We start from the raw sequence: 24,699 nt of genomic DNA on the forward strand, positions 1-24,699 counted from the left end.
TCACAAATTTACAGCAGAAATTAGCAAAACATTTTATCAAAAATAATGAAGCTGCGACTGGATCAGCCGCGTAAGCGACAGTCTGGTTGAACATTCATGTGTTGGCGGAAAGCAGGGATCGTTTCCAGCTCATTTGATGCAAAACACATTTTTCTAAATGACACAAACCTTTTGTTTCTCCTCCTCCATCTAAAAACCAAAACCCTTCTCCCTCAACGTAATCCGTCTAAATTTGACCAGCTTTCACGTATCAAGCGCAGAGATTCGTGTTTCCTCCTGCAGCGGGAAGCAGCCTGGTTGCTGCGGGACTTTAATAAGCCACTCGAGGTTAAATGAATGCTTCACAGGGAGAGTTCAGCCCTGTTCCCAGAATGCATCACCAAGCTGAACTGTTTCACTCATGATCTTGTCTGATGGAGATGAATTTGACTTGAACCGACGCCCCAGAGGACGCCTCCTCCTCCTCCTCCTCTTCCTCGTTTGGGAGTTCTCCATCACGTCGAGGTCACGTCTTCAAAGAGACGCCGCTTCAGTTGTTCCACAACTCGGAGTCATTCATTCACTCTCTGTTCTTCTGTCTCTCTAATCCTCCATCATTTCCATGTCCTCCTCTGTCTCTGGATAATAAAATCTTCTAATCCCTCGTCCTCCCCGGCTTGAGGAACTCCCTCCATCATCTCCCTCCGTTTCTCCTCCGTCTTCCAGCGAGCGGTCGTCACACGTCGGTGGCGTTCAGGTGCGTGGAGACCGGGTCCTGCGTCTCCAGGACGATCTTCTTGGCCCTCGCCGCGCCGGCTGCCCCGCTGCCGACGGGGTGGATGCTGTCCAGCCGGCCGCCCCGCCCGCGGTCCCTGCGACACTTAAAGACGGCGAGGAAGGCGGCGCGGTAGTTGCGGTTCATCCAGCCGTACAGCAGCGGGTTGGCGAAGGTGGAGCACATGGCGATGACGTGGAAGATGGTGTAGAGCAGGCGGTAGTCGCGCATGTCCAGCACGGAGCTGTCGATGTCGGTGGCCAGCTGGAAGGCGTGGATGGGCAGCCAGCAGACGGCGAACACCACCACCATGGTCACCAGCATCTTGGTGGTCTTGCGGCGGCGGCGGTGTCGCTCGGAGCTGGCGCTGCTGTTGACGCCGCTCTCCGCCGGGCTGACGTGGCCGCGCAGCTTGGACCAGATGCGGGCGTAGGCGAAGGAGATGATGGACAGCGGCAGGAAGTACTGCAGGATCAGCATGGAGATGCTGTAGAGCGTGCCGTCCGTTCCTTTACCGGGCCACTTCTCCCGACAGAACTGAGGAAACAGAACCACACGTTCAGTTCAGAAGGTTCAAAGACAAACAGGAAACATCTGTAGCAAAGTCTGGAGAAGCAAAACACTTCATTTGACATCATTTGGACATTCTAGGTTTTTTAAATCTTTGGTGAACTTCTGTATACTTGTAGTAAACAATGGTAAAAAAAATTAGAAAAGTTTTAAAGTTCCCTCTAAGCCTAACAGGCTTGTGTCCCTGATCTGTGTCACTTTGTTTCAGTGAAAACCAGCAGAGACATTTTTAACAAATATCTGAGTATTAAAAGCATAAAAGATGTTCAAAAAGTGTTGATAACTGTAGATGAAAACCAAAGAATATCCGTCTGTTTGGCAGGAGAATATCCAGAAATGAAGGTTTGACAGAGACCACAGAAATGATTCTCATTCCTAATCAAGCCGCTCTGTGCAGCTGCTACGATCGTTACATATTTCACACTTTGATGAGGAAAGTGACACACGGCAGTTCCTTTTTCCAGGAAGATGAAAGGAAAACGTGAAAAAGTGATGCTCTGCAGCATCCAGGTGCAGGAATTACGCTAAGTGCAGAAATCCACGGTAAAAAAGATAAAAGCGAGAGAAAAGGAGGCAGCAGCTGGGAAGAGGAGAAAAAGTCAGAAAGGGAGAAACGGAGGAAGAGAAGGAGCAGCAGGATCAAAGCACAGGATTGAGGGGAAATGTTTGCTGCTTAAGCGTGTGTGTGTGTGTGTGTGTGTGTGGGTGTGTGTGTGTGTGTGTGTGTGTGTGTGTGTGTGTGTGTGTGTGTGTGTGTGTGTGTGTGTGTGTGTGTGAGGGGAATCACTGGCAGAGTTGGATAGTAACTAGTTAAATTTACTCAATTACATTTACTTCAGTAACTTTTGTTATTTACTTTTAGGAGTATTCTTACTACGCTGCACCTTTTTCTTTTACTTGAGTCATTTAACTCTGAAGTATTTCTGCTCTTACTTGAGTTAAATTACTGGATTTTCTACCCTTTGAATGAAGAACAAACATGTTTTAACCAAAAACTCACCACACAGACACACAGCTGCAGTTTTTGTTAAAGTTTCTTAACTTTTTTATTGATAGAAACTGATTTGGAAACATTTTCTTTTCCCTGATTTTGTAATGTTTTTTGTTACACGCTTGTCTTATATGTTGGTCTGTCTGATGATGTAATTTTTAAACATTAAATGATTTGATCAGTTACTCAGAGCCTGAGTCTTTTCTTGTACGGCTACAGTTTACTGGGTGAACCCTCTGCCCTCCTGGGCTGACGGTACCTGTAAGGTGTGGCCCGGGTCCAGCACAAACGAGCCGTACTCTCTGAAGATGGCCATGGGGCTGGCCAGCACGGCGCTCAGCACCCAGGTCAGCGCTATCACCCCGAAGCACACATCCTTCCTCATCCTGGTCTCCAGGTGGTACACGATGCACCTGAAACACACACACAGGGCTGAGTCCAGCTTGTAAAACACACACTGACACTAATGATGGCCTCAGATTAATAATGGATGCTGAAGCTGATAGGAATTTCATGAACAAGCAGCAGGAAAGCGCTTCGCCCTTGTAATGTTGCCACTTAACCTCCGGCCCGCACCGGGAGAGCAGCAGCAAAAGCGGTATGGATTATTCAGGCTGATGTCTCTGTGGGAGCAGTTTGTTATTTAAAATGCATCCCAGCGGTTTTATAATCCAGGAACAGCTGCACAACTCACTGTGTGGTTTTATTTAAAGCACAACGAAGACCAGAAGATGTCAGATCAAAATGACGGAACATCAACTTTCTTCATGTTCCACAATCTAAACCCTTTCAACAAACACTCAGAACCACAAAACCTGAAATTAAAAATATGGATTCTAAGATTTCAATGATGTCAAGTACATGGAAGCAAAAAATAAGTTCTTTATTTCCAAGGGTTGTGTGCAGTAATAACATTTTATGGCTACTTGTAATTTAGAAACACAATTAAATAAAAATAGACTTGACTTGATTTGGCAGCAATAAAAATCATCTTTTGAACTAAAAATGATCCACCCATTTCTACCTAAGGTATTTATTTGCCAATCAAATAATTTCTAATTAAATAAAAATAACAGTAGCTGTTGACGTGCAAGCAGAGCATCATTAGCGAGCAAACTCCTAAAAATCAGATCAGTTCTCACCAACTGAGACTAGTTTCAGTACAGCAGGTCTGACTCAGCTTCCTCTGATCATATAAATATTTCTGCCGTTGTTTTCTTTCCACCGGTGTCTTCAGTTTTTCTTTTGAGTGACTGGTTTAAGCCATTTATCCATAATTATTTTTTTAATACAATCCTTTGGTAAGCTAGCTGTAGCGTCGCGCTTTGAGCTGACGTCACGGCAAATAAACGGTCGTTTACATGCAGTACCTCGCGAACCACTAGGGGCGCCCGCGAACCATCAGCAAGGCTGTTCCAGAAGAAGCAGACTCCAGCTGCTGAGTCACTGGTTGCCATGGAGACTTCTGCCTTTTCTGGTGCAGTTGTTTTCAAAGTTCGAACCTCAGTCACAGTGTAAAAGCCGTAACTCCTATCAAAGCCATTCTTAGATGATGAGTGGAAGAAATATGTGGTGGTTGAAAATGTGAATTTTCACGTCTTTACAGACTTTCATTCAGCAGATAAAGGAGGTTAAAGACACCTGAGGAAATCGATTACTGATCACCGATCACAGAGTTAGTAAGAAAATGGTTCCCCTCTTTCCTTCCAGTTTTTAGTTTTGTGTTGGACGGTTCTCAACCCAATTTTAGAGGAGTCCAGTTGGCAGTGTTTTTTGGGGATAGTTAGTGTTCAGTCAGTTAATCAGCTTTTTGTGACTCATTGAAACTTTAATTTTGCCAAAAGATCATTAGTCTGGTTAGAAGGTATTTTATATGACTACCAACAGTAACAGTCACATCTATAATAAGGTTCTCCAAGGCTATTCCAAAATATCAACTTTAATCTCTAAATTTAACATTTTTCCTCATTCAGCCAAAACCCCTTCCACTTAAGCTCAGATCGTCCTGCAGACTCCAATTATCACCAACTTGGGAAAACTAATGAAGCTCAACTATTAAAAAAATATTATTATATCATTATATTGAGCCAGAGCTGCAGGTCGGAGCTGATGTTGTGATTCCAGCTGCAGCCTCATCAGGAATGCTAAGTCACTCACTGCCAGCGTTTCTGCGAAAGGTTGGGACTCTGATGCATACATAAAGAGCAGAGGAAGAGGTGCAGGTGAAAAGCTAATGAAGGACTTTAATGCAACTCAATTCCACCCACAGCTGGAATCGTGACTCCATGACATGTAATGGAAAACCAACAGGAAATTCGGTAATGGGAAGACGATTGGACGCATTTCAGTGAATTGATGCCTGCTTGGATTAACAGTTTGGTATTTTTATAAGTTATAAATTAAAGAACAATCCTGGAAGAAAAACATGTTAACAACTGGAAAACATCAAGACTGGCCGGGTCTCAATTCACCAGGACAACGACCTGAAGGGTAACCATGACAACGACCTGAACCGTAACCATGACAACGACCTGAACCGTAACCATGACAACGACCTGAACTGTCAAATAACAGGGACATTTTTTCTACCCCTGTTGTTTTTGAATTTTTGTACTAATGTAAGTGATAATTAATAAATTCATTCATTCATAAAAGGGACAAAGACTCCAAAATCATCCTGTGATAAGTAAAAGCTTCTTCTTTTGCAGTGGTGCTTCTTTCTGCTAATGCGCTAATAGCAGCGCTAATTTTTCATTTAGTGATTTTGCTAGCTTTGAAAAGCGCACTTCATTTCCTCTAAAATAATTTTAACAGATAAATTTGAAAACCTCTCAATTACTTGGCTGTTTTTGTAAAAGTTCGACATCATTGTTGAAGTTTTAGTTGTCAGTTTAGATTTATTCCATTTCTACTTATGCTCTTATTTTGAAGTATGTCCTCATCTTTTCTCTCCTCTTCCCCAATTAACTGGACAGTAAAGAAGAACAGAACAAAATTAAATTGGTGCTCGAGGTTTGTAGGTTTTCTATAGCAGATATTAATTGAAGTTAGCAATTTAGCTTTAGCTTCTACTAAATACTGTGTTTCGCTTCAGCTTTAGCAGAACTAATATTTATGATTAGTGCTTTACGGTTAATGCAGCTAACATTTTGGTTCACGTTCTCACCACTGCTCCTTATTGAAACATAAACAATTTCAAGATCAGATCTCTTTAATAGTACCTGTCTGACAACACGAAGTAGGCTAAAAGATCTTTAAAAGGCCCAAATGACGCCCCAATCTCAGGAAACTTAAAAATTAGTTTTTAGATTTGAGTTTTTCATATAAGTCCTGGTTGATTTTGGCTTATTAAATGAAATCAGAGCTGAATCTTGTTTCTGTTTGGTATATTTTTATAATCTGTCATATTTAAATGGGTCAGAAAGCAAAAACAAATTAAATCCATTAGATCACTTCATCACAATGCTGCAGAAGTCTAAAGCAGGAACAAACTTCAACATTTGCTGCTTTAATATACTTTATTTTGACAAAATAATGTCAAGCAGATACATTTAAGTAAACGATTCCCAGCGATCTTTCAGGTCATTTCACTCAATCAGCCTCTTTGTCACATTACTCAGAACCAACTGCTGACACAATCATTTAAAATCCCACAAAGTGAGAAAACAAAACATTTCGTCCCAGTTTGAGTTTTCTGTCGGTAATTTGGGAAGAAATCCAACAACAACCCTGGTTATGCCGTCACCCAAGGCGAGAGAGAGAGAGAGTGCAGCAGGTAAAGTGAAGCCAACATGGCAGCTCCTCCCTCTGATGGCTAATTAACCGCCTGACTGAGAAAACTCGTTTAATCTGCCTGATTAACAGCCTAACTGGATCAATTCAAGGCCATCAGAAAGTCTTTTAGCCTGAGGTGACAAAGTCTTATTCTGTGAAAATGCTCAAGAATTTCCAGTCATTAAATTATTAAACTGTTGGACTGGATCTAAAGGCAACAAAATCAAAGCCTGAACACTTCAGTAAACGTGTCCGGCTGCTGCTTATTTTGGAGGTGAAACAAAGACAAACTGACTTTGTTGTCCTGGTTTTTAGTTGTTGCCTCCAGAGAGCAGTAAAGATTAACACCCGGAGTCGTAATCGTCTCCGCCGCTCTTTTTCTGTCTGTCTTTTTATTTATATTCGGTGAACAGTTCGTCAGCCAAGTGCACCTCTGCGGTCTTCTGGCAGCCATCTGTTTGCTGAGGATTAAAAGCTAGCGCCGCTCCCTTTGGAGCCAAAGCCGAAGCACAAACGCGCGACAACACCTGAGCAGTGGCCAGAGTTTAACCTGTGCAAAGGTGAGATTAAAAGTTTCCTCTGGCCTCCGGAGCTGGAAACGGTTTAAAGCTCAACAGAAACGATTCGGCTGGTGGAGCAGGTGCTGGACATCCACAGCATATGGTCACACAAGAGAAAAGCTTCCATTTTTGGACAGATTTAAATCATTCTGAACGCAAATCGTTAAAATATGTTTTGATTAAGAATTAGAGAAAGTTAATGGGCTGTGCATCAGCAGCATTTTTATGTTTTCCTGAAGCGATTCTGGGCCAGCTGGTGAACTTTCTGTAGCATCGCTGGGAACGAACAAAGTCCCAGCCAACTAAACCGAATCCATTATTCAGTTCAAAGCATTTTTCTTCCAAACAAGCAGCCACACTAAATACAGGCTCAAATTAAATAGAACTAGAATGTTTTTATTTCTCAATCCAATAAAACAGAACTCATAGCTTTGTGTTAAAAACAGCCAAACCAACTTAATTAAGTTAAATTACTTCTCTTTTTACCCATTATGCCCCTTAAAAGGCAATTCTGCCAGATGAAGAAAGTAAAATATAAAACAAAAATATGTCTCAAGTTACTCAGAATACAAATACTTTTAATTCTCATAGTTTCCTAGAAAAGCAAGAAGTTGTGTTTTAATGCAATGCATGTAAATCTGGTTATAACTGATGATGGAGATTTAAAAACATAAGAAATGTAATGGATGTGAGACTAAACCCTTCAGAACCGCCACTTTTATTGAGCAGAACTCAAAACTGCAAAAAACTGAATGTTTTCAGTTTTTTGAAACTGAAAACATTCAGTTTACTAGATGTAATTTGAGTAAACTTCAGATTACATCTAGCAGGATTTTCATTTACTGGTTGAATCTCTGCCAATATCTGTCCATTTTCTCAGCCTACATGCTTATTAATAAAACTTTTATTTGTGGTTATGTTCAAAATAAACTGGAATCACAGCAAGGAAATGGAGAAAAGTAAAACTAGCAAATCATACAAGATGAAAAGAAGAAATATGTGAAAAAACAAAAGAAAACAAAGAATAATATGCATATATCTCATAAAAATGTAAGTAAGGCCTGACTCAGAAACAGGAACACCAGGGATTTCTCCCGACCAGAAAGAAGAGAAGAAAACTCGTCATGACACCGCCGAGGCCCTCAGGAGAATCTCAATGGACTAAATGTAATATAACAGTGTTTAAAGTTTAATCCTTTGCTGTTTCCAGGATTAAAATTTAACTCTGGATGCAAATCATGTAGCCTGCAGCGCTCCACATGTCCGGCAGGTCGAAATCCTCCGTAAGGTAGAACAGATTTAAATTATGAAAATCAGATCTTGTTCAGATTTTTAAGTCAAAATGAGTAAAATATGTTTCCAGGTTTCCTGCTGTTCTGAATAATTTATTATGGTGACCAGAGTTCAGCCAATCAGGCGAAGGAATGCAGGCGACAACCAGGAAACCAGGAAAAACGAAGAAATTCAAAATATTTATGTTTCAGCTCTGTTTTTAAAATGAAAAATAACTTAAAATTATTATTAAAAGTAAAATTCTGAAAATAAATGTATCTATATTTCATACCAGATCAGATTTTAATATAATTTTCTAGATTAAAAAAAAATCATTATTTTCTTTTCTACAAAAGACATAAGGTATTTTCAAAAAGTGGATTTTATTCCGATCATCTGATCTGTGAGACGACGGAGAATTCACTCCATGATTTTAGATAATTGATCTAAAATCAATGAACCTTTGGATGTTTTTAGGTCTGAATTAGGCATAAAGGTTTGAAGAATCATTTTAAAACCAAAGCAGACGACGACGTCTGACTGATGCTAAGCTCCACCCACCTGTGGCGGTCCAGGGCGATGACGTTGAGCGTCACCGTGGAGACGTGCACGGCGAGGACCTGGGCGTAGGGCAGCAGGAAGCAGAGCGTGCTGCCGAACTTCCACTCGCCCTGCAGCGTGTAGACCAGCGTGAAGGGCAGGCACAGCGTGTTGACCAGCAGGTCGGCTGCAGGACCAGAACACACAGGTCCACCGTTAGTTCAGTCACAAAAACAGCACAGAACCACAGGATCTGGACTTTGACTAGGTCAACATGGCATCTCGATCTTTTCTCTTTCAGTCAGTCTGTTGTGGATCTGCTGCTGTGATCATAGTTCTGTTGACCCGGTTTGGTAAACAGACTCATATTTAACTCTGCAGAACTTCAGACGAGTTCACTGCTGCTGGACCAGCTCAGATCATCATTCCTCCAGGTGTCTTACTGGTGGCCCAACGGGTCGGTTCTGCTGGCTCAACGGGTCGGTTCTGATGTTAATGCAGCTAAAATAATCATAAGGAAAGATTACATTTCATTAGATTTGGATAACACTGATGTTTTTGTCAGAAAATTCAATTCTGACATATTTTAGGCTAAAAAATATCTGATATCATCCACGTATCATCCTCCAGTCGTTCTGGTGATGCAGGAAAACTCTCCAGTAGCAGTCAGTCCTACAGTGAATCTGAAGTAACCTCTGACTGAAGACTTGCTGTGCAACAGTCTCTGGCTCTTGACATGATAACAGCTCAATATCCATTCAGCAGAGACGATGCTCCTGGATGCCACCATCATTTGTTCTCAAGCTCTGCTAATCCACCTCATTTGTTTTTGCTGCTCCTCTTCAAGTCTCCATCTGGTCTTATGGTTAGAAAACCTGGCAGAGACTCTGGAGTAAAGGAAATGTTCTGTTTTCCTGCTGAAGCCTCATTTTAACTCCTCTGAGATCCAGGGCTGTATTTTGGGTATTATCTAAGCTGTTGAGAACCTAATTAGCTGCTCCCAGTTGTAAAAACAATGCCGTGTTGCCACGGTTACACATCACAACAAACATCCAAAAGTAAAAATGTAAGAGGAAAAATCCTTCCAGCATCCAAAACCAGAGAGTAAATGTCCAAACATGGAATCAACCAACAAAATAATGAACAAATCAGAAAACGTTGCTGCTCCAGTGATGAAACCAGGAGCAGAAAAGCAGCTCAGTCACATTTATTCATTCAGATAGTATCACTGGTTCAGTATGCATCTATTGTCATGAACTTTACCTTTTAGGATTCTTACTGCAGTCTGAACGGCTGTCAGAAATGTTTTCTACTGCAGTGTAAAAGTATCTTTATTAGCCTCTGGATGCTACTACTGCCTTCATGGATTTGATGCAGCTCTTCGAGCAAAGCTCAATGGACAAACAGGCCGGCTAGCAGCCATTTGTCTAATTCTGTCTGATTTGGGAAGGATCAGATATCTAAATAGTTTACAAAGCATAATCAGACATTCTGCTCTGAAGTAGCTCATCTTGCCGTCATTAGAAACGTCTCTCATCCTCCTCCACTTAATGTTTTCTGAATGAGCAGCAGAAGTCGCTGAGCATCAATCCTCCACCAGACCTCTCTGGGATTTGCATCTTTCCTTCATGGCGGATAATTAATCGTTTCAGCTGGGCGAGGATGATTGCTCTGATCGCAACGCAAACTGGTAACAACGAGGCCAACACAGCTCAACAAGCCAAACGAATCATTTCTCAAGCGCTTAAATCAGAGACGCAGACTCATTTTTCAGATAAATAGAAACGCTCGTTAAAGATTTATGAGCCTCCATGAAGAGGAAGAAGTGTGAGTCGGATGACGCAACATTTTTATTTTAATGTGAATATAGTATGTCACAGCGTAACTTTAAATGTTTGAACAGGAATGTAACTGAAATGGACCCAAATCACCACAAAAAAAAAAAACAAAGCAGCTTCCTGTTATTTCCAAACAGGCAAAGTGAAAACAGCCAAATCCTTTAAGCTGATGTGGTTTTATTCCACATCAGGTTTAATTTGTCTGTTGTGCTTTTAAATCCCAAATTATTTCCCCCCTGATCTTTATTTATCATGACGCTCCTTCAGGCCTGCTCTTATGTCACGATCCAGAGATTATTGTTGAGTCAGCTGAGGACGCGCAGAGGCAGAACCGGGCCTCAGAGTCCAGCCCGACTCGGCCGGGGAACCGTGACACCATCTGCCCAGAGACAGCAGGTCACATGACCTCTGAAGCCCCCATGAAGCCAAACATCATCTGCAGCCCAAACCAACAATCATGACTCAATGATGCAAACTTCAGATTTTCCTCAGTTCCTGTAACTGAGTGCAGCCCGGTCCAGCGGTCCAGTCCATACGCTGCTCTTATGTTTTAAGCCATGAAAGTAATCCTCTTGGATATGTTTTAAAATAATCCCGATACTGGGAAGCAAAAAGATTAGCTGGAAGACGAAGCGAACAAGACAAAAACTCATTTAAATGAGTCTGAATCAGTGTTGCTATGGAGACAACAGCTGAGCGCTCCGAGTTTTAATTCACCACTGGTCCTGAAGTCCATCCTGTCCATTTGTCTCCGTGTCTTCGTCCAGTGTTGGAGACAGTGAGACTGGACTTTGTAGTAATGGAGTTAATTGCAGAATCTGTAATTAATTGCAATCGATCATATTTTAATCAAAACACATATAATTGACAAAATAAACATTTTCAATCTGAAAGCAACACAGATATTGTTTTATTTATCTGTTATTTAGGTGATTAAACCATCAGATTGGTGCAAAGTGCTGCTCTATTCATTCAGCTTCACAGAGTTTCATTCATGAGACGTTTTTAAAGATGTGGACGTCTGTGAGCTGCTACTTTTTCCTAAACTTTGAACCATGCGGATTGTAGCCCGGTGCAGCTTTTCTGTGGATTTTTCTTCAACCACCAGGGGGCTCTCTAGCAGGAAGTGAATCATTGGAAGTCAAAATTGTAAATCACAGAACGCACTAATTTTCATTTAGAACAACCACATGCTAGCAGCACGCACGACAGAGAAATGTTTTCAAACTCATATGATGCAGCTTTTAAGTTGAGGGCTGTCGATCTGGCAGCACAGGAGGGAAATAAAGCCGCTGCACGTAAACTCGGCGTGAACAAAACCGGATTTGGAGACGGAGAACTGTGTCATATCCAGCAGTCATTAGGACGCAGCTCTCTGCTGCCCTCTGCTGGGTCCTTATGGGAAACAGAGAGCAGCAGAGATACCAGCGGCCTGCAGCCCGGTGCGGCTGATGTATGTACGTTTCTGTAAGTTTCCAGGGGGGCTTTCAAAAAATTTTAACATACGGTTTATAGCGTGGTGCGCTCATAGTCCGGAAAATACGGTAATTGGTTACTACATTCATGCATCACACAGGACAGTGTTGTGGGTGTTCAGGTGTATTTTTGAAGTGGACATGTTAAGTGCAATTTGAAATAAGAAATGTAAAATATGATCAAAATAAATTTTTGTGTTTATTTGATTCCTATTCAAGACACTTTGATCAGAATGACTATATATGTAATATATAGTCAGAGTATCTTTGGTTACATTTTTGGTTGGTGGTGTGCCTCGAGATTATTTCAATTAAAACAATGTACCTTGGCTCAAAAAAGGTTGAAAAACGCTGCTGTAAACTGAAAACATACGACGTCTGGTCCAAAGTAAATTCAGCATTTAAAGGCACAAACAAACAGAAACAGATGTTTCTGAAGACGCTACAGATTCACAGCATCAGGACTCGTTCAGCTGAACTTTTCCTCTGACGAGACATTAAATCTGCGGTTCAGAAGGTCCAGTGAAACCGCTTCTCCACAAGGCGGGTCGGGTCAAACCCTGCAGAACACAAGGACTTTAGATGACTAAGTTTTCGATAAGCGCATTCTGTCAGGGCGGATTAGACCAGAACCGAAGCTCTGCACCGAGTCGGCTGCAGTTTGGCTTCCCCTGTTTTTAATGCGGCGCCTCGAGGCGAAGACTGATGGAAACAGCAGGAGGAGAGAAACCAAGAAATTAGAAAAGACAAACCAGGATGAGGAGGACAAATCAGCCTAATAACACAAACACCTTATGAGGAAACACATTTTACGTTTATAACTAGCAACTGAAATTAGGTGGAGAAAAGGTATTTTCTGGTTTTGCATTTTTTGGCTCACTTGTATTTTTCAAACTAAATCAATTGTAGTATCAGGAAAAACTTTACACAGGAGATCCAAACTAACCTGATATTACATGTTTTGGTTCTACTTCATAAAATAAAATTGAAAAAATCACAAAGAAGAAGGACAGAAACATTTTTTATCAGGATGGAAAAAGTTACACTACGATTTTTGAAGATTTGGACTCGACTGACCAACTCTGAGAGCCTTTATCTACAAATAAAGAAAACATTCAACCTTCCCAGGAGCCACCAAACTACCGAAAATTACTCCAGGAGTAACAATCCAGCACAAGAGCTTTGTGAAAGATTGCTGCAACTCTGGGCGGAAAAATCGTTGTGAAATTGTCACAACAAAGGATGTAATAATCAAAATGTTTGACTCTTTTTGCCAGGCAGTGTGCGTTACAGTACAGGAGGAAGCAGCAGCAGCAGATGTCGACTATAAATGCAAAACTTTTATTGATTTAAAGAAAAAGAAGCATCAACTCTGTGTCCAGGCTTCCTTAGTCATGACAGAAAGGAATCTTTTGAATACGTGAACCTTTCTCTCTCTCTCTGTTTCATGTTCCTTATTTAACCTTCAGCTGAAAAGAAAAACCAAGACTCTCAAATAAAAGTAGATCAGAAGGAGCATGTTGTTCCTTCAGCTTCATCCAGAAACTTTTAGCAGCAACAACAAATCAAGTTGCGTGTCTGGCTGACAGAAAGCTCCTCTAACGGCGTGTTTACTTCCACAGAGGACGGCAGGAAGGGACTCTTCACGTCAATTTCTCCACAAGCTGAACAAACAAATCAGATGAATATTTGGGGCTGCATGAGCTGAAATCTCCAAAACAGAACCAGCAACATCAAACGGCAGCAGTTCAAAAGAATCCAACCTGCCACCAAATAAACTGAGAAAAACTCAAAAACACAAGCTGAGCTCAAATCAAAGTCCCAGCAGGAAGACCTAGTTTCATCACTGAGCCAAACCCAAACAAGTCTCCTTCATCCTCCATCATTCTTATAATTTGATAAAATGCCAAATGCTGGGCTGGACAGATTTACTCCAGAAGTTGATCCTTGTTTTAAGGAAGAGCAGATCTGAGGGTCAGAAACAAAGTGCTGGGATCCGTCTGCCTTAGTTATCGGGGTGCTAAATATACGCCTCATAGATAAACAGAAACATTAAAGGTTAAACTTTTCAAACGTGCATCAGCAGATTTTCACAGGTTAAAAAACGAGTTAGTTCTCCTGAGGAGGCAGCGTTTCCAGAGCAGAAGCTTCCTACACGTCATTTCAAACTTTTCAGTCTTTTTACAAAAACAGGCCTGGACGGGCGAACGATCTGCTAAATCAACCGTTTTCTGTGCAGAGCCTCAGATGACTCCAGTCTGTAAAGCAGTTGTTGACTTTCACTGAGTCGTATTTCTCCCTTCATTCCTTCAGATGTTGCCTCTAGTGCTGCTGCTTTTCAAACGCCTCCTTTTTCCTCCTTCCTATTCAGCTCTCAAAAGAAAAAGAAAGTTTTAATACCTCAGCCTTGTGATAGCAGGTGAAATGGCATCATTTGTTCAGGTTCATTTGACAGCCTTGCACTGGACTGATTTCCATTTCAAACTCAACCCTGCAGTCGTTGCTTCAGCCCCACTTCTGGGATCGTCCTCTGAAACCGGGCCTGTGGCACAAAAGGCTCACGGCCTCGTTCACATTATGTACCTCTCAGCAGCATTGTTGCCTTTTCTCATTATGCAAGAAGTGCTGAAAAAGTACAAAATGGACGTCTGCCACTTCTTCTCCATTACGGTTTGTTCACTCGGCCAGAAAAGATGACATTCTGGTTTCCTCAGACGACTCTGACGGAGAGAGAGAGAGAGAGAGAGAGAGAGAGAGAGTGAGAGAGAGAGCGAGAGAGACAGAGAGTGAGAGAGAGAGCGAGAGAGACAGAGAGAGAGAGAGAGAGAGCGAGAGAGACACAGAGAGAGAGAGAGAGACAGAGAGAGAGACAGAGAGAGAGAGAGAGAGAGTGAGAGAGAAAGAGAGAGAGCGAGAGAGACAGAGAGAGAGAGACACAGAGAGAGAGACAGAGAGAGAGAGAGAGAGCGAGAGAGAGAGACAAAGAGAGAGAGAAAGAGAGAGAGAGAAAGAAAGAGAGAGACAGAGAGAGAGAAAGAGAGACAGAGAGAGAGAAAGAGAGAAAGAGAGACAGAGAGAGAGAAAGAGAGACAGAGAGAGAGAAAGAGAGACAGAGAGAGAGAGCGGCACGCTCAGCGCAGACATGGGGAAAATACTTCAAAAGGGAAGAAGCTGCGTTACGCAGCGGGACGGGATGTGGGGACGGAGACACAAAGCAAACATGACGAGCCACTCGTCTCATGTCTCGGCTTAAAGCAGCTGGAAGCAACGATGTTTAAAGAAGTCACATTACAGTTTTCTGTAATTCAGCTGGAATCTGACCTAAAACATCATGGAGAGACACAAGAGGAAGGAGTTTAACAAACACAGGAAGTATTCAGCTGCACAATGACTGAATAAATGTCAAACATACGAGGAGAAGCAGCAATCAGGATCAGTGAAATGTTACTGAAACTTTCAGGACGAAAGTCTCCGACCAGAGAAACTCATCCAGGGTTTAGTGCAGGGGTGGCCAAGTCCAGTCCTCGAGAGCCACCATCCTGCAAGTTTTAGAAGTATCCTTACTCCAACAGACCGGGATCAGCTCTACAAAAGCCTGATAACGAGCCATTCATTTGATTCAGGTGTGTTGAAGCAGGGATGCATCTGAAAGTTGCAGGATGGATGGTAGCTCTCGAGGACTGGACTTGGCCACCCCTGGTTTAGTGGCTCAGACTAACGACCCAGAAGCTGCAGCTGGAGATCTGACTAGAACCAGGAGGGTAGAGACACCACCTGGTTCTACACCACCCAGCTCTACACCACCCGGTTCTACACCACCCGGTTCTACACCACCCGGTTCTACATCACCCGGTTCTACATCACCCGGTTCTACACCACCCAGCTCTACACCACCCAGCTCTACACCACCCGGTTCTACATCACCCGGTTCTACACCACCCAGCTCTACACCACCCAGCTCTACACCACCCGGTTCTACACCACCCGGTTCTACATCACCCGGTTCTACATCACCCGGTTCTACACCACCCAGCTCTACACCACCCAGCTCTACACCACCCGGTTCTACATCACCCGGTTCTACACCACCCAGCTCTACACCACCCAGCTCTACACCACCCGGTTCTACATCACCCGGTTCTACACCACCCAGCTCTACACCACCCAGCTCTACACCACCCGGTTCTACACCACCCAGCTCTACACCACCCGGCTCTACACCACCCGGTTCTACACCACCCAGCTCTACACCACCCGGTTCTACACCACCCAGCTCTACACCACCCGGCTCTACACCACCCGGCTCTACACCACCCGGTTCTACACCACCTGGTTCTACACCACCTGGTTCTACACCACCCGGTTCTACACCACCCAGCTCTACACCACCCGGCTCTACACCACCCGGTTCTACACCACCCGGTTCTACACCACCCAGCTCTACACCACCCGGTTCTACACCACCCGGCTCTACACCACCCAGCTCTACACCACCCAGCTCTACACCACCCGGTTCTACACCACCCAGCTCTACACCACCCGGCTCTACACCACCTGGTTCTACAGTTCTTCACTGAGAGAAGAAACTTTAAACTACTGCTAGCAATTCAGAAATCACTGAACAGATTAAAGATCTGCTGCTTCTGGACCTGCTGACCTCTCAGGTTCTGGTTCTGCTCTGCATCCAGAACCAGAACCAAACATGGAGAAGTAGCATTCAGCTTCTAGGCACTGCAAATCTGGAACAAACTTCCAGAAAACTGTAAATCTGTCCCTCCGTAGCTTCTCGTGTGGCTCTCTAGACTCCAGATTACATCTATAAGTCCTTTCAGTTTTTCACAAATCTGCAAAATTCACACAAAATCAGCAAATCTCCACATTTTATTCTAGTTTTACTGCAAAGTTTCTCAAATTGTTAAAAAACATTGAGTTAAGTGACCGCTCCCACAGCCTGAGACTGTTACTGATGCAGCAAGTAATAAAAAGTCAGATTTATTATCAAACATTACCACAAATATAAAATTCCTTACAAACATTCCTAATTTGGAACCTTAAAATCTGTCATTTTGATTGCAAAACCCACTAAAACAATCATAAAATCCTGGAGGAACAGTTATTTATTTATTTATTTATTGATATTTTAACAGTTTAATTGATTTAATCACTATATTCTGGCACACCGGCCCTTTAAGAACATTCGGATTGTTGATATGGCCCAAAATGAAAATGAGTTTGACAGCCCTGACCTTCGCCATCAACCCATAACTGGGGGTCAAATCTGAAGCAGCAGACCACCGGCGGCTGAGAACGCTGCAGGAAGTCAGGCAGCACAGGCATGTCGCCCTACAGAGGACCTACAGCGATCTGCACACCTTCCAAAAACATCAGCTTTTGTCCTCAGATGGTCACAATCTGAGTCCTGAGGCGTTTTGTAAAAGCCAGAATCCTCCAGAATATGCTGACATATCACAGGACATGGATTAAGTTCCTCTTTAGTGAATCTTGCCTTGCAGCTTTCATGCAGTCTGTGCAGAGACGGATTAAACCCAAACTGTAAATGGGTCATTGCATTGCTGAGTTGTTTTTGGTTAAAATGGATTTTGAATAAAACGCTCAATAAACAAAAAGAGTTTCTTAATTTGACAACTTGGACGTGGAATAATCCCGAGTCTGGCTTTGACCCTGGGATGAACCGACTCAAACACCTTCTGTCAACACATGCAGGTTGGGGATGGGGGTGAAATTAGACATCGGTGAAGAAATGCCACATGAATCAGACAAAGCGCAGGAGGAAACGTGAACAAAGTGAAGGCGGGAAACAACCGGGTCCTTCAGGCAGAAGCTGTGAATCCACCGCCGCTGCAGGAGCTTCTTCTGCATGACGTCCGGCTGGCACACAGACGAGGATGACAAAAACATTTGATACGGTGAAGACATTTTTCACACCAGCTGGTCATTTACAGAGGCATGTTTTCTTCGCTGACCAACCTTAATCTGACCTGTGAATCACTGAGGGGAGAGAAAAACTCCAACACCTCAGGAACGAACCAACTGCACCATCCACATCCTCTAATACAGAAAACTGATGACAGTCAAAGGAGACCAGATTATGGCTTCCTTCGGTTTGATCTTCAGCGATGATCCTTTGGTCATGAAGAGCTAATGTTGCACCCAGTTGAGTCTTATTGTCAATAAATTCAACTAAATGCCCAGATTTGGCACATTGTGCATGTATCTCTTTCAAATTGGTGTTACTAGAAGAAAAACTTTCATTTTTGTCTTTAAAACTGTTTTTTGGATGGTAAAGGAAACAAGCCCAATGAATTGAAGATGATCTTTTTCTGCACTTACAACATGGAAACATGTTTCCTTTCATAAATCCTTATTTCTAAGATATTTGCACTAGAAACTAAACAAAACATACTTGGTAAGATCTTGTGTTTTAATGAGCGCGCCAACTCAACTGGCCCTCGTTGAAACCCAGCCGAGGTCGTTCAAACTCCGGATCCGTCCCGATTACTTTTCCTTCTGGGTTTTCCAGGTAAATGCCACTGGAAGGAGGACCGAGGGAGAATATATCCCCTGTGGCATCCGATCAGACAAAAGGCAAATGAAAAGCAGTGAAAACTAACCGGGAACCGAAACCAAAGTGGCCTGCTGGCATCATCCCAGAGATCTTATCTTTAGATCCGTGTTGAAGCCAGCAGTTCATTTCACATGAATCAGAAAGGTAACTTTCAACGGCGCCGGTTCCTGAAATCATTCCTGTGTCGACCGTAGACAGTCTGTTTTCCTTCAAGAAAACAGACTGTCAATGTCACTTTGCATCAAAAAGGCAAGAAAACTGCTGCAAGCCAGAAAATCCCAACCAACCAGTAACTGAATTACCAACACAAAGTGAATTCAGCTGAAGGATTGGAGCCACCAGTGAAGAGCTTGATAAAAAGGTCAGCAGGTCAAAGAGTTTCTGCAGGGACAGCAGGGATAACAGAGGAAAACACTTTCCTTACAGAAAAACAGACTGTCCTTGAGGAGGCGGCACAGAGAACTGAGGGAGTTTATTTTCTGAGATGAAGCATCTTAAGAAATCCTGATAATGAGAAGAAACGGTGAGTGCTGCGCTGAAAGCATCCTGAGACCATTCAGGTTTGGAGTGTGTTCACTATTCTACCTAAAAACATCAGAGTGAACAAAGAGCGGGACCAAAACACAACCCACCACAAAATGCACCCAATGTTTCAGCAGCACTTTGGACACGGCATGGAGAAAAGAAAATAATGAAATCTGAATATTCAAATCATGGTTCCAAACTTTAAGAACCTTCAAAAAGGCATAAGATTTACCGTAAATAGTCTCTGATATCATTAATTACAGCCAGCAGTGAGGTTTGCTTTGCATCTCATTTTCTTAACATGTCTCAGAACAACACACACTGGAGGCCATGAAAATATGTCGTTCATTTCACACACACACACACAGATAAACTCCTACTTGTGGAAAACAATGACGACTCCATGTGATTTCTTGTTTCGTTAGCTCGGTGCGACAGATGGAGCCGGCCGGCCGGCTGCAGAGCGGGTCGGGACGCAGCAATCCGCTCGCCTCCTTTCCTTTTGTTTTCCTCCAGTTTGGTGAAAAGATCATCCTGATTTCTGCTGGTTGCTCAGCCACAGTTGAAACGATCTTAGTTGATCTTTCTGTTGCACGGAGACGTGGAACGAATGTTTTAAGTTTAAACAACATTTAGAAACTTTTTGCTGTTCCTTCCTGCTCTGCTGGAGGTCGGGGTTTTCTGACTTGCCTCCTGCAGTTTTTCTTATTTCTAATCACATCGTTAGCAAAGAATAATTAATCTTCCTGATTAAAAGCTCACATACCAAAGCATTACTCTGCACCTCATTACAACTCATTATCTGTGCTACATCGTCAAACTCCTGGTGCAAATTTATGCTTCGTCTTACAATTTTTATTGTTTAGGCGCTAATTACTAAGTACTGGGATTTAGTTTGGCAGGTTTTAATCAATTAGTTTCAACTTCAAAATCTAATTTTATAAATTGCCGTCATGTTTATTGTTCAGAAACACTTGTGGATTGTCTTGAGATGAGTCAGACTCTAGTGTCACCAAAATATGTGGGTCTTTATAGAGACTTTAAATTGGGTTGATTAGGCGGTTACATGCGAGCATCAGATGTAGAGGTGTGGGATGTGCGAATCACTCCTGTTCACACTCAGATAAATAAAGTGGAGGTGAGATCGCCCTCCATGTGCCGCAGCAGATGACTGGGAAAGTGTTTGCAGCTCTGAGGTTCTGGTGGCGTTTCTGAATATTTAAAGATTTTCAGCCTGAAGACTCAGTGGTGACTTCACTCCTCTGCCCTTTCACGGATTCAGAGTTGTAGGCAGTGCAGGCTGATCACTTTGAATCTGAAGGCACTTTGTTCAAAATGTAATAGTTACACAACAAATTACAATTACTGACTAGGTAATTACTCTTCTAAACACAATATTAACTATTCTAAAACTGTGGAGCAACTAAAAGCAGCATTTATTAGTAATTACAAAAGAGGGAAGGAGGCATCAGCTGACTCAGGAAGCAAAGGAACAAAATGACAAAGAGGAGAAATAACAACCTGACCACAGGGTTCAGTCTTTGGTGCATTTTCCCCTTTGACCAAATAATGCTCTATGCTGATGACATTCAGCTCTTCTCAAATTTTAGGAAAACTGAGTATTTAAAGCTGTTCTTCTTGATTAAATGTATCACACATACAAACAGTGGCTCTGTGAAAACTACTTGCTTGTGAACGATGAGACTGAAACTAATTATTGCCTCTGAGACCCGAATAACTTATATCAAGCATCGTCTTGGTTTATTGGCCTCTTCTGACTCTGTCATGTCATTTTAGTGCCCGTCTCATGGATTAATCAGAAACATTATAACAAGGTAAGCTACAGCCACCGAGCTCCGTTAGCATTTAAAGAGCTTCCAGCGCTCTGGTGGCAGCGGGGTTTAGGCGCTTTGTGGATAAAAACTGTCAGCTCGGCATTTATTTTTAGCTCGTTAAGGTAACTATAACCTCTTAGAGCCTTTGTCTGTTTTGCTCGTACAAATGAAAGTTTTCTGGAGAGAAATGTTGAGGGCACAAATGTAGGTCCTTTGGAAGTTGTGTTCGGTTTTCTCACTGCGCTCCTTTTTCTTTCATGTGGGAAATTATCACTTTTTTTGGCCACCTCCATGGGTGGAAAATATAACAAAATATATACATTTTTGAAGTAGTTATGAGTTTTGGATTATCACAAACATATTTTTTTTAGTTGATAGGAAAACAACATATTTAGGCCAACATGTTGAACTAATCCTGAATCCCTTTAAGGGCTGGTGAATGGTAATGAAGGCCCAGGTTGCTTTATGACAACCTTCTGCATTGCTCTCTCATCTCCGTATGTTCTCCATGGCGTTCTGGTCAGGCCAGTTTTCTGACCAATCACCACCGCAGCACGACGGTCAGTGGACCAGCGTTTGTTACGTTTGGTAGTGCGGTAAAGTACCAAGCCCTCCTGGAAAATGAAATCAGCATCACTTAATTGTGAGTTTTTTCTGTAACAGTTTCTCCCTCCTCTCGGCTCTCTGGTAATTTGCTCAGATTGAGCGCTCGGTGTGCAGCCAGCTTCGGTAACAATGACACTTTGTGCCTCTGTATTACCTCTTAAATTTGAAAATCAGATCAAATTACGTGAAATTTCCTGCATCGTATTTGAATCTAAACCCATGTACCTATTAGATATTTTTTGGTATTATCATTATTACTTTAGTTCATATTCAGTCTAATGTTAATTAGTATTTTTAGTTTAAAGTGTTCTCTTGCTTATGTGTGTATAAACTGACCTGGAGGTTACGACTGTCTGTTTATCTTTATGTGAGACACTTAACTCTGTGTTTCCCAGACTTTAATTCTTATCAACCAGAATACCTCCTAACTGCCTGTGAGCAGTCGTATTTTGTCTCTTGTTTATCCTCCCTCCTTGTTGACAGTTTGACCTAGAGCTGAACTGGGCTCAGACCGTAGATCAGATATCACACCTGGAACTGAGTTGCTAGTTTGTTTAGGTTAAATGTTTTACGACCTCTGTTGTTTTCCTGACTGCCCCCTGTGACTGTTTTTCTTTGACAATAAAAGAAGGAGCTCACGTGAAAGCAGATCAGAACTCTCTGTGAACGGCTGATGAGGTTGTTGATGGAGAGTTTTCCTTTTGCAAAAGCTTGTCTATGAAATTCATATACGTTGTCTGTGGTCTTTTTATGTAGGTTCGAGAAAAGTACCTATCATTTGGTGCTGAAACCCGGGATCTCTCCCCGCCCGCTGTCAGGCAGAGGAAGACGCGCTGAATCCGTGCACGGCCAGAGTCAACAGGACCTGGAAAGAAAGACCCAGGAAGCAAAATTCTTCGCTGGGCCAGCGACACATGTCCGACTTTGTCTGCCAACGGCGGAGTGACGAGATCCGACTGGACAACCCGAAAACTACAGAAACGTAGGTGAATTAAAATGGCTATTTTAGAGGTTTGAGTATCCTTGTTAAACAGCGTTTTGACTAAAACTCTGGGGTTTGAGTATCCTTGTTAAACAGCGTTTTGACTAAAACTCTGGGGTTTGAGTATCCTTGTTAAACAGCGTTTTAACTAAAACTCTGAGGTTTGAGAATCCTTGTTAAACAGCGATTTGACTAAAACTCTGAGGTTTAAGAATCCTTGTTAAACAGCGTTTTAACTAAAAATCTGTACTCAGGAGAGGAGAAGTGTTGCTAGAACCTTTCTCTTTTTGAGGAAACCCCATAAGGGTAAACCCTCATGTAGATAGGATGTTTGAATTTTGCTGTCTTGTCATTGCTGGTTTGTCTGCTGCTTTGATGTGTGTGTGTGCGTGAAAGAGTGATTGGAGGTTTAAATACTGCTCAGTATTTTACCTCATATAACACAGTAGGGTTGTAAGCAGCAAACCTCTTGTGGATGCAAAGGCGAGATTCTCCCACTCAAAAGAGTTGAAGTGGAGAATACCACAACAAGGTATTTTTAATTGCTGGCCTACTGAAAAGATTTCCAGTTCATAGGACTCCCTAGGAGTCAACGAACCTGGACTAAATTTAAATAAATAAAATTTTCGAAGCTAAAAATTGATCAATGACAAACAATTGTTGGAATTTTGGAGAAGACGTGGACGATTTTCGTCTACGATTTGAGAAGGAGTTCAAAGTTCACAGTGGGATCACTTATGATGAAGGACCTGAAAGCGTATATCAACAACAACTAAAAAAAAAAAAAAAAACGCTTTAATGTCTAGTTTCCGCCCTGAAATTGAGGGCTGGATTAAAAAACACCTGATTGAATATGATGCTGCCTCAGTCCCACAGCTGATGACGTGGGCACGTCATGCAGAAAAAGTAGTCAAAAAATCAAAAAACAGGATCAGAGTTTTTCATCTGGAGGATTTTGGAGAAGTAGACACCTCTGTCTTTTTCCGCGGCTCCTCAACAGGCCAGGGGAGAAACAGAGGCAGAAGAGGTCACCTTAGGCAGCGACCCCTAAGTCATAAACCAAAGGACAACGATGTCTGTTGGACTTGTGGCAATACTGGCCACTGGTCAAGAAACTGCCCTTCAAAGAATGCTGCATGGGGCAACAAGAGGAATGGTGGAGTGAGGGGATCACAAACAGGAGAAATACACAGCATGATCAGACTCTACCACACCCCAAAAAGACTAACCACCAGACTAAATTGATGAAATGGTGGACACATGTGCAGCTTGTTACACGTTAAGTAAAAATAAATAAATAAAAGAAATTGAATTCCTGTACAAAACCAATGCATGCAAAATAATATTTAATGTTACTAAAAATTAGGTTTAAGCCTCACAAGTCAGAAATAATTACTTTTAGGAAACACTGGTGTTTGTTTGTTTTGTTTGTTTGTTTGTTTGTTTGTTTTGTTTTGTTTTTTAGTGTTCCTACACTTTCAAAGAAAAATCAGTTGAGAGACGTCTCACTGAAATAAAAACATGGGAACAACTTCCTTGTATGCTAAAAGTGGAATTATGACTTTCCTGAAGGAGGAGAAGCTGAAAAATAAAATAAAATAATAAAATTCTCCCCAGAGAACAGTGTTTAATATATTGTGTCGTAATCAGATTATAACACCGACTTGGTGAAATGATCCTTTGGCTGTATAACTGGAGGGGTCAGAGGTCAGAGTAAGGTACCGACCTGGACATTATCCAGCCTCTTGACTCTCTTAGGCCTTTTTGAGAGGAGGGCTGCCCGCTGACCTCACAGTCTGCAGCACTAAGATCGACAAATTTAGAGAAATCCATTGTTCTCTGGTGAGATGTGACTCAGATGAAGTTAACATAAACTTACATTCTACATTTTAAAGGTTAATATTGTACAGGTTAAAAGAGACTACAACTTTTAACATGTTTCATGTTTATATGTGTTTGAATAAAGAAAGGATTTATGAGTTCTTAAAAAGTTGGGTAATAAGCGGCTAAACACTATACGATCACAAGAGAAAAGTTATATGGAAAATGTTTGTAAAAAGAAAAAAGACACAGAAAGCCAAACAAACCCTAATGGACTCTTATTTGCTTCTTTCTTTTTCCTCTGTCTGAGCCTTGCTGCGGTGAGTCTGACCTCCGACCTCAACTCAAACCTGTCCTGCCAGATCAGATGATGTCCCTCCTTCATCACCAGCCAATGACAATTGATAAAGAAGCGAAAAAGAAAACAATGATTTCTGCCACCTGAAGGCACTAAGATGTCCGCTGATCCTGATTCTTGGACATCTGGGAACTGCCATGCAGCAAACTACTGTATGGAGTCCTGCTGGACGTTTGGACTGGAACTAAATTCATTGGTGGACAACCTGGACA

At 42.3% G+C, this 24,699-nt stretch overlaps 1 protein-coding gene across 1 annotated transcript in view; it reads right to left on the reverse strand.

The window, feature by feature from the left end:
• Window positions 1-569: 569 nt before the first annotated feature.
• npy2rl (neuropeptide Y receptor Y2, like) overlaps window positions 570-24,699 on the reverse strand; it is a 30,642-nt gene continuing 6,512 nt past the window's right edge. Inside the window, exons 3-5 of the mRNA XM_088015926.1 lie at window positions 8,483-8,648; window positions 2,575-2,728; window positions 570-1,291 (exon numbers count right to left, since the gene is read on the reverse strand). Coding sequence (XP_087872052.1) covers window positions 716-1,291; window positions 2,575-2,728; window positions 8,483-8,648 — 896 coding nt within the window. The 3' untranslated portion in view covers window positions 570-715. The remainder of the gene's footprint in view (window positions 1,292-2,574; window positions 2,729-8,482; window positions 8,649-24,699) is intronic.

This window comes from Poecilia mexicana, unplaced genomic scaffold, assembly GCF_051168715.1.
Source record: "Poecilia mexicana isolate PSO_F unplaced genomic scaffold, ASM5116871v1 scaffold_18, whole genome shotgun sequence".
Classification (NCBI taxonomy): Eukaryota; Metazoa; Chordata; class Actinopteri; order Cyprinodontiformes; family Poeciliidae; genus Poecilia; species Poecilia mexicana.